Source organism: Balaenoptera physalus (genome assembly GCF_965194825.1).
Source record: "Balaenoptera physalus genome assembly, chromosome: 20".
NCBI classification, from domain to species: Eukaryota; Metazoa; Chordata; class Mammalia; order Artiodactyla; family Balaenopteridae; genus Balaenoptera; species Balaenoptera physalus.
In genome coordinates this window covers 1,901,567-1,916,642 of record NC_138901.1, presented here as the reverse complement: position 1 = coordinate 1,916,642, position 15,076 = coordinate 1,901,567, and the positions used below count along the sequence as shown (strand labels likewise).

Below are 15,076 nucleotides of genomic sequence, written 5' to 3'. Positions count from 1 at the left end.
TCCCTCATCCCATCTCTTCTCCAGCACAAGCTTCAGTGTGAAGTTTCCCAAAGAACTCCCTACTCCCCCCCGAGCCCCTGCTTCAGTGAACCCATCAAACAATTTTTACTTCTTACCACGCGGGGCCTCTCGGGGGCCAAGTGTTCCCGGACACGTGAAGGACTGGGTCGAGGAGAACACTGATGGCCTCACGCTGGGGGAGCCCGAAGGGTAGACAGGCACCAAAGAGGGGGGCCGGGAAAGGTGCCGGGCAAGAGGGATGTGCAAACAGAGGCAACCCTGGCACCTCAAACCCACCCAAGTGACCCTGTGAACGAAGGTGTCCTGACTCAGGAGAGACGTCCCTCCGGGGCAGGATGGCTTAAACATTCATAGAGTCCTTTAACACAGAGACCTTTATTTTCTGTTTCCCAGGTAACCAATCCTCCAAAGAATTCTTACCACGGAAGTTGGGGTGATAAGAGCCATGGTGCCCAAGATGCCACTTGCCTGGAGGAAAACGAGAGAGAGAGACTTTGAGAGGAATCCCCGTGGGGGCTCCCAGCCCCTTGGCGGAGCTGATCACACACTCAGGTCTCCACCAGCTTTGCCCTTTCCCGAGGACAAGCAAAGAGAGGCTCACATGCTGTGTGACAGCCAAGCCTCGTTCTCTGGGACCGAGAGGGAGTCCCCAGGGAGACAGAAGGCAAGCAAGGATGACTCACGACCCAGGCAGGAACGCGTGCAGGGAAGGGGGACGACGGGCCATCGCCGGGAGCCCAGAGGAGTGAGCAGGCTGGGCTTCTGCCCCCCAAAGAGGGTGCAGTGCCCACGGCAACCCCCCCCCCCCGGGGCCCACCACACCTTCCGCTCGGCCCTCCTGCCCGGGGCCCTGCAAAGGACCCAAGGAGCAGGTGCACGGCCCAGACAGTCCCAGAGATGCCGTCCCCGCCTGGTTTCATCCTCCTCCTCTGCAGAAGCTGAGCGGGGGACCACCTCCCTGCTGCCGCCCGCCCGAGCGCAGGCCAGCAATGAGGAACCTCAGCCGCACCGCTCCTCCTCGCTCTGTAAACGCGTTCACTGGGGGACGCGAGGCGAGGCTGGAACTCCCTGGCCTGCTCTCTGGGTGAAGATCCCAGGGAAGTCAGCCACGAGGCGAGGGGATGACTCAAAAATGCGGTGCGAAGACCGAAACGGCGGCAGCGTGGAACAACACCAAGGACGGAAATGAACAGGCAACCACAGGAGTCTGACTCAGTAAATTATCTCACGTGGCCTCAGTACAATACTTCCAAACCCTCTTTTCAAGACAAATGCCTGTGGCCAAAACGAACAATGGTGAATCGAGGTGAAGGGTATATGGGGGTCTAGGAGTCCCTTCTTGCAACTGGTCTGTAGGTTTGAAAACAAATGTAATAAAAAGTTGAGGGAAGTGGATTAAGCGTTATGTGGAATGCGTAGATTCAGCATGACATGGAAATATAAAATTATAGTACAATTTTAAAATTACTTCTAAAATTATAATAAACGTGTAAAATTATATCACCAGGAAATAGAAAATAATAGGAGGGGGAGAAAAGTAGGGCCGAGTGATAACATGTACAACTAGGGACAAACACATTAACACAGAGCAAGATTAGAAGCAAACAGTGAGTGCTGTCAATGGACTCGGTATTCCTTCAGCAGGTTTTTCATTTTCCCTGTAAGCGTGCTTCTAGGAAATTCACGATCTCAACAAGGAGATACGCTTCAGTATCCTCTCCCAGAAAAGCAAAAGGTGTCATGAGTGGTGACCAGTCGATCTGTAATCAGTTGCCTTCTTGGGATTTAAAGGCATGAAGAAGGAGGAGCAAGTGAGATAGAACCCAGCTCGAGAAGAATCCAGTGCCCCTGACGCTGCATGAAGTGATAGGGTCAGAGAGCCCAGGGACCAAAGCCCTCCCGCCCCCCGGGCTGGGAGTCTTACATGGATGTGGGAGAGGGCGGGTGAGGATGTTCGGCCCATAGTGAGAGCTTCAGAATAGTTCGTACCTCCGGGTACGGAGAGAAAGGGGCGAAAAGGAGAGCCGGTTGGGACCTTAATGGTCTCGTCCTCCCAGGACAAGGAAGGCCACACTGCACTCTGATCTTCTGAAAAGTATGTCAGGCTCCTTGACCCAGAGGAGGAGCCAGGCCGACGCACCAGAAATGCCAGCTTCCTGCAGGTTAACGGGGAGCCCGGGGCCCCGAGGACATCCCCACAGGGACCCTCGTTGCCACTTCACGTGGTAGAGGGAGGAGGGAACCCCGCCGGGCCCAGCTCTTGGAGAGCCCGGATCCCAAGCACAGGCAGCCTGAGGATGCCGTCGGGATGCTGGGCGGTCTTGGCCTCTGTAGGGGGGACCAGGGGAAACTAGCTCCATACACAGTTTAGTCCCCTGGTAGGTCGTTTCAGTTGCTTAGAGCTGAAAGCGTTCCCAACTTCTACAGCAAGAATTGAGCAGAGGGGCTTCCCTGGTGGCGCAGTGGTTGAGAATCCGCCTGCCAATGCAGGGGACACGGGTTCGAGCCCTGGTCTGGGAAGATCCCACATGCCAAGGAGCAACTAGGCCCGTGAGCCACAACTACTGAGCCTGCGCATCTGGAGCCTGTGCTCCGCAACAAGAGAGGCCACAACAGTGAGAGGCCCGCGCACCGCGTTGAAGAGTGGCCCCCGCTTGCCGCAACTAGAGAAAGCCCTCGCACAGAAACGAAGACCCAACACAGCCAAAAATAAATTAATTAATTAATTAAAAAAAAAAAAAAAAAGAGCAGAAAAGCGGACACGAGCAGGAGAGGCGGCAGCGCACGGCAGCCCTGCAGACACAAAGCAGCCGCCACAGTAAATGCAGGGAGGACGGGGGTCCGGGCGGTGGAGGCCATGTTACCAATCAGCCCGGTGACGTAGCCAGCCCGCTGCAGCACTTCGGCCAAGGTGGTCTCGTTGAGCGGAAGGCCCCCCACAGAGGTGACTGCGAAGTTGCGAAGGACGCCGTTGCGGAGGCCGAGCCGGCCGGTGAGCAGCGCGGCCCGGGAAGGCGAGCAGGTGGACGCGGCCGCGTGGAAATCCACAAACCTGTGCGGAAAGGAAAGCGACGGGGTCTGCCCGGCCACAGAGAGCCAAGCCGAGAGAAGTTCAGTTCCCGGGGTCTCAGCTCCTGGGGTTCCAGGGCTGGGGAAAAGCTCCAGGGTCACCCAGTCGTGAGACAGGTAAAGAAAATGAAGCCCAGAGACGCGTTCTGCGACTAATCCAAGGTCACACAGCTAATTCAGATGGATTTGATCCAGCATATTGAATGGATCCCCTGTATTTGCAGGTTCCACATTTTGAATTCACCTACTCACTTAATGTATCTGTAAACCCCAAAATCAATACTCATGGCTCTTAAGGGATAGTTCATGGATATACGCAGACCTGTGAAAATTGGCACATTTCCAGCCGAGGTTGGACAAGGTGACCTTCTTGTTTGGGCTCTCACAGATTCACTGTTCACAGGGACTTTATAGAACATCACCACTGCTGATACAAGAGCTGACTATCTATTACTCCTTATATTAAGCCCAGCCCTTTTTCAGACACTATGGAGAAACAGAGGAGTCTAGCCATTTTCTTACCCTCAAGGAACGTGAGTAAGTTGAATGTCACTAATGAAGGGGCAACCTGACTTCATGTGTCTCCTGATGGGATGCAATATGAATTCATAACACCAAGGATTCTTACCCAAAACGTTTAACCTGAATCTAGTCAGACCCCTGGACCTAATTTCCACATTACAGGAAAAAAAAGCTAATGCAAGACCAAATTAAATGACCCCACAAGAAAAGACTTTACCAAACCATTCTCTAGACGTTCGATAAGACAACCAGTCCCATCTCTTCAAACAGTCAACATCTGAGGGAACGATGGGATGGATGGGGTGATATTCTACATAAGGAAAGACTAAAGGGATAGAACCAAGGGCAATACATGAATCTTACTGGATCCCAGTTCAAAAGAGCTGGCAACACATTTGAGGGTTAATTAGGGAGGGAAATTTAATATGAACTGGATATAAAATGATATTAGGGGATTATCGCTCATTTTCAGGATTATGGCCATGTGGGAGAATGTTTCTATTCTTTTTCTTCTGGTTTTAGTGAGATATAATTGACACATAACCTTGTACTAGTTTCAGGGGTACAACATCATAATTTGATATAAGTGAATATTATGAAATGATCACCAGAGTAAAGTTTAGTTAACATCTGTCACCTCCCATAGTCACAAACTTATTTCCTGTGATGAGAACTTTTAAGATCTCCTCTCTTAGCGATTTTCAAATACACAAGACAGCATTGTCGACTCTCGTCCCCATGCTGTGCATCACGTCTCATGACTTACGCCCAGAAGTCGTCACCACCTTCACCCATTCTTCCCCGCCTCCGAAATCATCCTCCACACTGATGCAAATGTCCTTCCACAGTGGGAATCGGATCACACCAGTCTCTTACTGGAAAACACAATCTCCCTCTGCCTGCTTCTTGGGGCTCAGCTGCTGCCCCCCTCCTGCCTGAGCTGCCTCCTCACATCCTCCCAACCCCCCACTTACTCCTGTCCGCTGTGCCTTTGCCCATGCTCTTCCCCCACTCCCCAAGCCCTCCCCCCAGTGTCCCACCTTATCTTCATTGACCAGTCCCAGTCGTCTTCAAGACCCCGCTCAAAGACTCAGATGTTACCCCCCAGGTCATCCCCACCGCCTCTCCCCTCCCCCAACCAATCTGTACCTCCCCACCCCACGTGGAATCAAGGCCCCCTCTTCTCTACGTGATTAGATAGCCTTTGGCATCTCCTTTACAACACTGAACTCTAATTCTTCGTTTTCCTGTTTGGGGCAGCTTCCAGATGGCCACGAATCCCTCGACAGGCCTCCCAGGGACAGGCGGGGTCTGAGGTCCCCCCGCCCTTGACGCTGTGAGTGCTTTGACCCCCAGAACGATGTGAAGGTGACACTGCACCAGTTTCTGGGCTCAGCCCTTACGAGACTGGTAGCTTCCATCTCCTCCCTCAAAACACTCTGTGAGCCGCTGGGTGAGAAATCGACTCCCCCAACACTGCCCAGCTGGACAGGCCACCTGTAGGTGCTCCGGCCAACAACCCCGGCTGAGGCCACTGCGTCTAAACGTCACACGTGTGAGTGAGGCCACCCTGGACCTCCCAGCGCAGCCATCTGCCTGCTGAATTTCACCAGAGCTGCCTTGGTCAACACAACACGGTGAAGAATCACCCAACCGAGAGATGCCTGAATTCCTGACCCTCGGCATCATGAGACGTGATACAATGGTTGTTGTTTTGAGTTGCTGACTTTGGGGATGGTTTGTTACCCAGCAGTTCACCACCAGAGCAGCCTCTGTCTCCCACTGGACCATCCTCTCCTGACCGTTCAGTCCTCAGCCCAGCACGAGGTGGGCACCACCCAGCGCCTGTGGAGAGGGTGATGCCACCGTACTCTTTGCTTTTGTACAACATGGTGAGTCTCTGCTGAAGAGACCTGGGCCTCAGTCCCAGAGGATGGGTGAATTCACAGAGCAGTGACACGCACTGAGAGGTCCCAGCGATGCCCGCCTGAAAGCGCTGGCCTGGCCCTGAAGCCATGCTCTTCAGGCAGACGTGCGATGCCTCCATCTGACAGAATGAGGGCAGGGGAGCTAAGTGCTCCAGCGCTCATGCTGGGTGCGCGGGTGCTGGGCGAGGCCTCCCTCCAGCCCCAGGGAGCTCCAGGGCCCCCGGCTCTGGCTTCACACCCCTGCCGGCACCTCCTTCCTGTCTCTCCGTCCCCTGGGGCCGGAGGAGCACGTGCAGCCTCCCTTCTGCCCATCGACTGCTGGTCCCCTGGGTAATTGCCCAGGCACCGGCTTCTCTCAAAGCAGCCCCAACTGCCCACATGCTGGGGCCGCAGGGAGTTCAATTCCTGGGGCAAAATCCAGGATTCTGGATGCTGCATGTGGCTGGCAACCGCTACCCTTGGAATCCCAAACTGAGCTGCACGTCAGTGTTCATACTTTTCTCCCAAGAAAACGTTCATCTGTACCCAGCCTCTTCTGTTCCTTTCCTCCCAAGATTAAAGCACAAACCGCCTCCTAGTTCACACTCCTAAATGTTCCTTATAGTAATGACTATTGGGGCTTCCCTGGGGGCGCAGTGGTTAGGAATCCGCCTGCCAGTGCAGGGGACACAGGTTCGAGCCCTAGTCCGGGAAGATCCCACGTGCCACAGAGCAACTAAGCCCATGCGCCACAACTACTGAAGCCCACGCGCCATAGAGCCCGTGCTCCACAGCAACAGAAGCCACTGCAATGAGAAGCCCGCGCACCGCAATGAAGAGTAGCCCCTGCTCGCCTCAACTAGAGAAAGCCAGCGCGCAGCAACAAAGACCCAACACAGCCAAAAATAAATTAAGATAATAATGACTATTACTATGACTAGATTACTACTACGTTACTATACACTCGGCAACTTTTATTACTCTCACAGCTAATGCTCATCAAGCTTCTAGAATCCAGGCACTTCTCTAAGTCATGAGCACCCATTGTCCCTGGACTCATTCTGGTTTGCAGGTGTAGTTCTGTATGGGTTGACCCAAGCTTGTTGGGGTCACCTCTTTATCCACAACAGTGGGAGCAGCTGCACGATTTGCAGGGCCCGGTGCAAAATGAAAATGCAAGGGCCCTTATTCACAACCTACCAAGCATTTCAAGATGGCGACAGCAGAGCAGTAACCCACCATCCACACCATGGTCCGGAGTTGAATAGTGCGCAACCCGCCCAGCTGTACGTGGCAGCCCTGCTCCCCATTTACATTTCCTGCCCCCAATTCCTCCTCTCCCAATTTTCCATGGGGCAGCCAAAGTAATCTTAAAAACTGTTTATCAGCTAACATTACTCCTGGCTGGAAACCCACAAATAAGTTCTCATTGCAATTTAGGTAAATCCCAAGTCACGGTCGTGGTCTACAGGCTCTCCAGCAGAGCTTCTCAAGCAGGGAGCTGGAGCACACAGATACAGCCAAATGTTGATAACTAGTAGGTTTTCTGAGACCCAGGTCCTCCCAGCCCCAGGGGCAGCCAGGCGGGGCCCCGGGCGACTGGAGGTTCCCGGGCATCCGTGCCCTGCACAGTCCCAGGGGAGCGATTCCCTTAGAGCAGAGGACGGAGAGAGCCCTGCAGGTGGGGCGCCAGGCATCGCTGTTGGAGTCCCACGCTGGCCGCCTCCAACCGCCAGGAGCCTGGGTGGAGTTCCCTGGAACGGGGTGCAGAGGTCCTGACAGCATGCGGAAAGGTGGGAACGCCACGCCCCGGGGGATCTGGACCTGTGCAGCATCATGGCTATTCTCACCCCCGGCTCCCGCCGCAGCCACACCACCCAGAGCGGCCCTTCCCAGGTCACCCCGAGCTTGTCCCTGCCTCAGGCCCTTTTCACGGCCCCTCCGTCCGGAAGGCTCTGTTCTGGTCTCCGCATGACGGGCCCCTTCTTTTCATCCGGGTCTCAGCTCTCATTTCACCTACTCAGGGAGGGCTTTCCTGACCTGACCACTCTCCACTGCATCGCTGTTCTCTTCTGTCTTGAGCCTTTACCCACTCGGACCTCACCTTGCTCATGGACTGGTCTCCTTGCTCGCTGCCCGGCTGCCCCTCTAGAATGGGGTCCCCGAGAGCCGGCGTGTGTCTGCCCGCTCCCACCGCCGCCCCCCCGGGGGCTGGTTCCCGACCTCAGGAAGGCGGGTTCTCTGATTTGGGCAGCTGAAGTCCTGCACTCCACCGGTGAGATGGTTCTTCCCATCTGGGGGGACTCGGGCTTCCTCCGCCGGGTTCCCTGCGGGAACCAGACTTTGAGACGCTCCCAGTGGACATGCACTCCTGCCCTCACCCGTCTGTGCCTCTCAACAGATACACACACACAGCACCGCTCAGCCCAAACCCTTCACTCTGAGCTGCTGGTCTTAGTTCCACCAGCCATACCTGGCGGAAGGACGACGGGGAGGGGACCACGGCCCTTTCCATCAGAGGCGTACACTTTAGCAGAAGGGTCAAGACCTATGTGGGTAACCAGACAAAATACGATGAGCCCGGTCAGAGAGACACAGTGAGTGAGGTATGGGAGGTGGAGGGCAGGAGGGATAAAAGTGCGGGCAAACAGGCGTGGGTTCCTCTCCGGCCCCGTCTCCCTCTAGTGTGAGACAAGACAGGTAACTCCAGCCAGGCCCCAGTATCCTCATCTGCAAAGTGGGCACAGCCGGACCAACCTCACCAGGTTATGTGAGGGATCTGATGGCACGATATGCATCAAGCCCTTTAGCGGTGCTCCGGGGTCAGAGTAGATTTTTTAATTCATCATAGTCTGCGTGATTGTTACCATCACTAGCTAAATGGGGAGGAGAAGTGCGTTTCAGGTGTGATAGGCGAGCAGTGTGCCAGGCATAAACGGATGGAATCCTAGGGGTGGTGGCACTCGGCTCCTGGCGGGACCACTCGGGCATCCTATTCGCGCCGCAAGTCCGTACGTCGCAGGTCACCCCGGCCCCAACATGCATCCTCCCTGCGAGAGCCCGCGTCCACCCCCTCCAGTCAACCTGGCATCACCTCCGAGTCCCTCTGCTGTCCGCCCACCTGAATCACCTCAGCGACCTTCCGAGAAGCCAGGTGCGCTCCCTCCAGCCCGGGTTTGCCCACGGATTGGTCATGCCGGCCCCCGGCTCCCGGTCTTCAGTGACTTCCTTCTGCTCGGCCACTGTAACTCACCACGCACAGGTCCAACCTCCCTCTCCAGCCCCTGAGCCGCTGCTGCCTGCCTGCCTGCCTGCTATGGGTTGAACTGTGTCCTCCCCAAAAGATAAGCTCAAATCCTAACCCCTATACCTCAGAAGGCGACCTATTTAGAAACAGGGTCATTGCTGATGTAATTAGCTAAGATAAGGTTATACTGGAGTGGGGTGAGTCCTTAACCCAATGTAACTGGTGTCCTTAAAACAAGAGGAGAGAAACAAGGTCCTACTGTAGAGCACAGGGAACTATATTCAATATCCTGCGACAAACCGTAATGGAGGGGACTTCCCTGGTGATGCACTGGTTAAGAATCCACCTGCCAATGCAGGGGACACGGGTTCGATCCCTGGTCCAGGAAGATCCCACATGCCGCGGAGCAACGAAGCCCGTGCGCCACAACTACTGAGCCTGCACTCTAGAGCCCGCGAGCCACAACTACTGAGCCCGCATGCCTAGAGCCCGTGCTCTGCAACAAGAGAAGCCACCGCAATGAGAAGCCTGCGCACAGCAATGAAGAGTAGCCCCCGCTCGCCGCAACTAGAGAAAGCCCGCGCGCAGCAACGAAGACCCAACGTGGCCAAAAATAAATTTAAAAAATAAATAAATAAAATAAAACAATTTTAAAAACCATAATGGAAAAGAATATGAAAAAGAATATATATATATATATATATGTATGACTGAATCACTATACTATACTTCAATAAAATTAAAAAAAAAAAAAGAAAAGAGGGGAGAGACACAGCGAGGAGACCTGCAGGTGAAGACACGGAGGGCAGATGGCCACGTGACTGAGGAGACAAGGACTAGAGTCGGATTGCCACACGCTACGGAACGCCTGGGGCTACCAGGCGGTGGAGGGGGAAGGAGCTTCTTCTAGAGCCTCAGAGGGAGCGTGACTCAGCCAGCACGTTGACCTTTAACTGCCAGCTTCCAGAACCGCGTGAGAGAACACATTTCTGTTGTTTTAAGCCCCTCCGTTTGTGGTGCTTGGTCACGGCAGCTCCTGGAAACGAACACACCAGCCTACAAATCCCCGAAGTTCAGCCCGACAGGACTCTTCTTCCTGGAACACTTCCCATCCCCCTCCCTGCCATCCCGCACCCCACGTGCAGCTCGCCAGCCCCATGCCCGACTTGGCCGTATCTCAGGCAGCAGGCCCGGCCTCTCTTCCCGCCCCTCCAAATCCCTACCTAACCTTCAAAGCCTCCCATTGTCACAAAGTCTTCCCTTATTCCCCAGAAAGATGGGTCTTGACTCTGACCTCTGGAGTTCCTGAACCTTCCTGGCAGCCTGAATGCAGACGTTCATCTGACGGTATCTGGGCGCTTACTGAGGGGTTTCCGTGGGGCTGCTGGTGCCCACCCCCGGCCCTCACATCCACGCACCCCGACGTGGGCCCATCGGAGCAGCGCACCCTTCTCCTCAACGACCGGGCCCACGACCTGAGCAGGGCTATTCAGAATCCCAAACTGGCATTTTCTGAACCAGGCAGAGAGGAATAGCTTTTTCTCCCCGCCTCGAATCTCAAGCTAAAATGATATAATCCCAGAAGGACAAGGGCCCCACCTCTCCCCCTAACCAGGAGCCTGAAAGAATGGGTCAACTGGCTCAGAAGGCCAGACGGAAGACCGAGTCTCTCCAGAGTTTAGTTCATGAGCCAAAGCTGTGTCCTTTTGTGCTTGGGCTGGTTGAGCTGCACTTCTGTTGTTTACAACCAGGGACTCCTGGCTATCTCACTGTAGCTGAAACAGGATAGGGGCCTGGAACGCAACAGGTAACAGAAGAAGGTCAATCTCTGCCCTCAAGCTGCACATGGTTCAGAGTCAGAGGCGGGTAATCCCAGCCTGTGAGGGGCCTCTGAGGGTCAAGCGCTCCTCAAGACAGTTTCGTGTAAGCTGAGACCTATAGATGCACACAAAGTATAAATATCCAGTCTGTTCTCTGTGTCTGTGGGTCTGTTTCTGCTCTGCAGATAGGTTCATTTGTGCCATATTTTAGATTCCACGTATAAGTGATTGCAAATCATTTATACTTCGATTAAAAAAATAAATAAATACAGTATAAATGTCCAGTAACTTTATGTATGTTTGTCTTAGGATACTAAAAATAGCTACCACTTATCATGTGGCTACCACCCTAATCATACTACATATATCATTTCAAATCATCAGAATTCCATTTTACAGATCAGGAAGGTAAAGCAGAGAATGTAAGTAGCTTTCCAAGACCGTGCAGCTGGCATGAACCTGCACTTTACTCTGTCTAATCCCTGTTCAGTATCAGAGACCGTAGACGCCTACACGTATGAAATGACAGAGCTAGAACTTGAACCCAGGCCAGCCCGCCCCAAATACCATGTTCTTCCCAGGTCCCTTTCCACCTGGGAGAAGGCTGGCTGCAGCAGGGCTGGTCCACAGAAGGAACTACCTTAAAACTAGTCACTGGTCTTGGGCTGGGACAGTTCTGAGACTCACTCTTGCTGGTGCCAACCCTGACAGCCTGACTCACACCCACACAAAATACGTGAGCTCGTGAGGGACACCGGAATGCCTACTTCCCAGCTGACATCCAAGGGCAGACAGAGGAACCAGAGCATCTGCAAGGTCAGTGTGGCTTCTTCCCGCACACGAAATCAGAATCCAAAGTCTGCCTTGGGGAGTGTGGAGTTAATGAACACAAAGGGAGTTCAAATGGGTCATAGAAAAAGTCCTTGTGGGCTAAGCTTAGGGGACTTTTGTCCACCGTGGATTGACCTTTGCCAGTGGGGCTGGGATGCTCAAAGGCTGTGACCACCACTTCTTCTTACCTGGTGCTACTGACTGAATGCTTGTGTCTTCCAAAAAATACGTATGTGGAAGCCCTTCTGCCTAGTATCATGGTATCTGGAGGTGGGGCCTTGGGGAGGTGATTCCCTTTATATGAAGTCCTGAGGGTGGAGCCCCCATGATGAGATTAGTGTCCTTCTAAGAAAAGGAAGAGAGACCAGAGCTTTCTATCTGCCACGTGAGGATGGAGGGAGAAGATGGCCCTCTGCCAGCCAGGAAGAGGGCCTTCAGCAGAACCTGACCCAGCTGGCACCCTGATCTTGGACTTCCCAGCTTCCGGAACTGTGAGAAATAAACGTCTGTTGTTTAAGCCACCCAGACTGTTGTATTTGTTACAGCAGCCCAAGCTGACTGATACACCTGGGCAGTGCCAAAAATACCTTTCCTGGATACCATCGTGCCTGCCTGTTTTTACCACCTGTGCTAAGCATGGTCTCTCCTTGAACACGTTAATGCCATCCTTTTGCTATATGCTATAGCTATATGCTAGCATATAGCTATATGCTATAGCATATTTCTATGGCAAGATGTAACTCTGAGTTCCTCCCTAGACTGTAGGTTCTACGAGGATGGGGCTTCGAGGGGCAACTCCAGCCCCAAACAGAGTGCTTTGGTGGGACAGGGCCGCCCCAGCAAAATCTGGTGAATGAACCAACAAAACTTGAAGAGAGAAGCCCCCGTCATCTGGTTGGAAAAGACACATTAGTCCATTTTCCACATAATCGCTTAAGCTGATGCTTTTAGGGCTCAGTTCCTTCCCCACTCTGTGTTAAAGTTCGTAGCTTGACTCTCAGGAACAATCTTATGTCCTTTGTTTCCAGGTCTTTAGAGAGCCCTGGCTGTACCTCCTTCTCCAAAATACCTACCAACACCCCACACCGCTCGATGCACTGACCTCCGTGTCACCCTCCCCCTCCCCGCCCCTGCCTGCATTGGGCAGGGACTAATTAATAAGCAATAAAATGGTCTTGCTCTTTGGAAAGCTTCCTTTGTTTTTCCCCAAATCTATCTGGGCAGGCTCAGACCCGTTCACCAACAGGGGTCCTAATTAAAGTCTGAAACGACATTGTAAAGCGAAGCTAGAAATACAGAGCCAGACATTACAGCAGCCCGTGAGCAGGAAAAGCAACGCAAATTAACACACAGCCAGACAGAAACCAAAGCAACTTGCCATTGCATCAATTACGCATATTAGAATCGGGGAACGTGAGCGCAGAAAACGCCGCCCCGAAAGCCTCGGAGAGATACAACGTTGCGAAGCGAAGCGTGTCCAGCCTTCATTTATAAGGAATTTAAAACAAAGGATGAGGTCTGCTGTGGCCACTCTCTAAATTGCTATGTGACTGGAATAAAAGCTGTCTGTGCTCCATTCATAATTTAAAGGCTTGGAGGTGGAAATGGGTTTTTTAAATCATCTGCTGAGGCCTTTGCGTGTAGAGGGACACAGGTGGGTAGTGAGACCTGGAAAAGGCTGGAGTAGGACTTAGACGGACCGGCTCAGCTCAGCCTCCACGTTGCCTTCTGTTAAATGGGAAGAATGTTAAGTGAGACCATTAAGACAACCAATAGGAAGGCCCTTTGAAACTGCAAGCAGGGACCTCCCTGGTGGTCCAGTGGTTGGAACCCCACGCTTCCACTGCAGGGGGCCCAGGTTCGATTCCTGGTCGGGGAACTAGGATCCCACAAGCTGCGCGGCCAAAAACACCAAAAAAAAACCACAAACAAAAAAAGCTAAAAGAAATGTGGCAGCAAATAGCCAACTTGGTGTGTTTTGCTGACTCATTCACTCATTTATCCATTCATCCATCCATCCAACCATCCACTCCTACTCCCGTTCTTTTCAATAAAAGGGCTCCTGCCAGCCAAGCTTGGTATAATCCTTGGCAAGTCTCCCCTTCCCTTTCCACACTCTTGCAGTGGACATGTGTGCATTCACTCTCGAGGAAGGACACCAACAAGATATGCAACAACGAGATGGATACACAGGCATCGCGGGGCCTCCTAGATGGGACACTTCTGCCCACTGCCACAACCCTGAGCTGAGCCATCCTGGAAACACGCCCCCTGCCCTCCCAGCCACCAGCACGGGCCGGGCCTAGCGAGCGGAGCAGGCCGTCCCAAATGCAGCCGACGAATTCAGCGCTCAGGGCCCCCCAGACGTCTGAGGACACACAGGATGCCCTTCGCCAGCTGCTCAGTCCACGGGCCCAGCCTTCAAATGCCCTATCCCAGCCGTCCTCTCCCACTAGAACGCCAGCCTGACCCCGCAGAGTGAGGGTTGTTTACTGTTTCGATGCATCTGCAGCACCTAGGACAGCGCCTGCAGGGTGGGGTCCCTCTACGAGTATTTGTTGAGTGAATGGGCACCTTTCAATTCTGGGTCTTTGCCCTTTCTTTTCCCTCTGCCTGCAAAACTCTCTCGTCCCCCTTCTGGCCGATTCCTACTCACCCTTAAGGGCTCAGCGTTCAGGTCCTAACCAATAAGCTTTATGGAGTCCCTCCTGGCTTCCCTCTGGAGAAGTGGCCTTTCTTTCCTATGGTCCCACAGCACTATCTTTCACATGCTTCTTGCTCCGAGCTTTATCGTCCAAAAGGTGAGAAGCCCAGCATGGACCTTTCTCATTTGCGCCTGTGACCGATGTATTCGTAATGTGCTAATTCTGTCCCCCGGAATGTCAATTCAATTACGTCCAACTCAGCTTATAAAAGCCCCAGGGGTGGGAGAGACGTCAGGAGTTCCTGCTCTTCCTTCTAAAGGATGGCTTTCCTGTCTTTTTTTTTGCCAGCAGGCTGTAACCCTCTTAAGGGCAGAGCTGGCTGAGGTCTCCCAGTGTGACTCATGACCTGCCCTTAGTAGAGATTTGCTGTTGAATGACTGTAGTTGGGAGGCTTAAAAACAGAACAAATGGCAGCCACCGGACACGCCATTTTGCACCGACACTTGTGAAGCAGGCTGGCACCAAGGTCTCACTGGAGAATATCTCAGCTCCTCTTCTCTGAGATTGGCTGTCACCTAGATCACCACATTCCTGCACGTCCCCGTCTGCTACACAAGGATAAAACCCCCAGTCTTCACCTTGCCCCAGTGGATAGGTGGGCCTCACGTGATTTTTATGTCTATTTGACCTACTTACCCAAGAACAAAGAGGTAAAACTGCCTGTCCCGTGATGCTGAGCATTTACAAGGGGAAGACAGGATGGGACGTCCCAGAGCAAACAGCTCAGAGGTGAAGATCACAGACAAGAGGATTTCTCCCCAGTGAGGGTCCTGCACCCCAAACCTGAATTACTGTATAGGGTCAGGGGGTGGGGTGGACAAAGCTGTAAGGGGATGGCATGGTGGGGGGAGGGTCTCTCTCTTGCTGATATGTCTCGTTCAGAAAGTTCTTTCTGCCCTCGCTCTCGGGGCGTCTACCAGACCTCACTCCCCTGCAGTTTCCAGCGCCAGCCTG

General features: G+C 53.3%; 1 protein-coding gene across 15 annotated transcripts in view; it reads right to left on the bottom strand.

Moving 5' to 3' along the window:
• Positions 1-15,076, bottom strand: part of ARSG (arylsulfatase G) — a 116,532-nt gene that overhangs the window by 44,424 nt on the left and 57,032 nt on the right. For 10 of the 15 annotated variants that reach the window (XM_082441928.1, XM_082441933.1, XM_082441932.1 and 7 more), the window contains exons 3-4: positions 2,886-3,073; positions 442-489 (exon numbers count right to left, since the gene is read on the bottom strand). The exons of 3 other annotated variants lie outside the window; for them this stretch is intronic. In XM_082441928.1, coding sequence (XP_082298054.1) covers positions 442-489; positions 2,886-3,073 — 236 coding nt within the window. Of the gene's footprint in view, positions 1-441; positions 490-2,885; positions 3,100-15,076 lie in introns of all 15 variants that reach the window. 2 more of the 15 variants (XM_082441921.1, XM_082441924.1) reach the window with 2 other exon arrangements.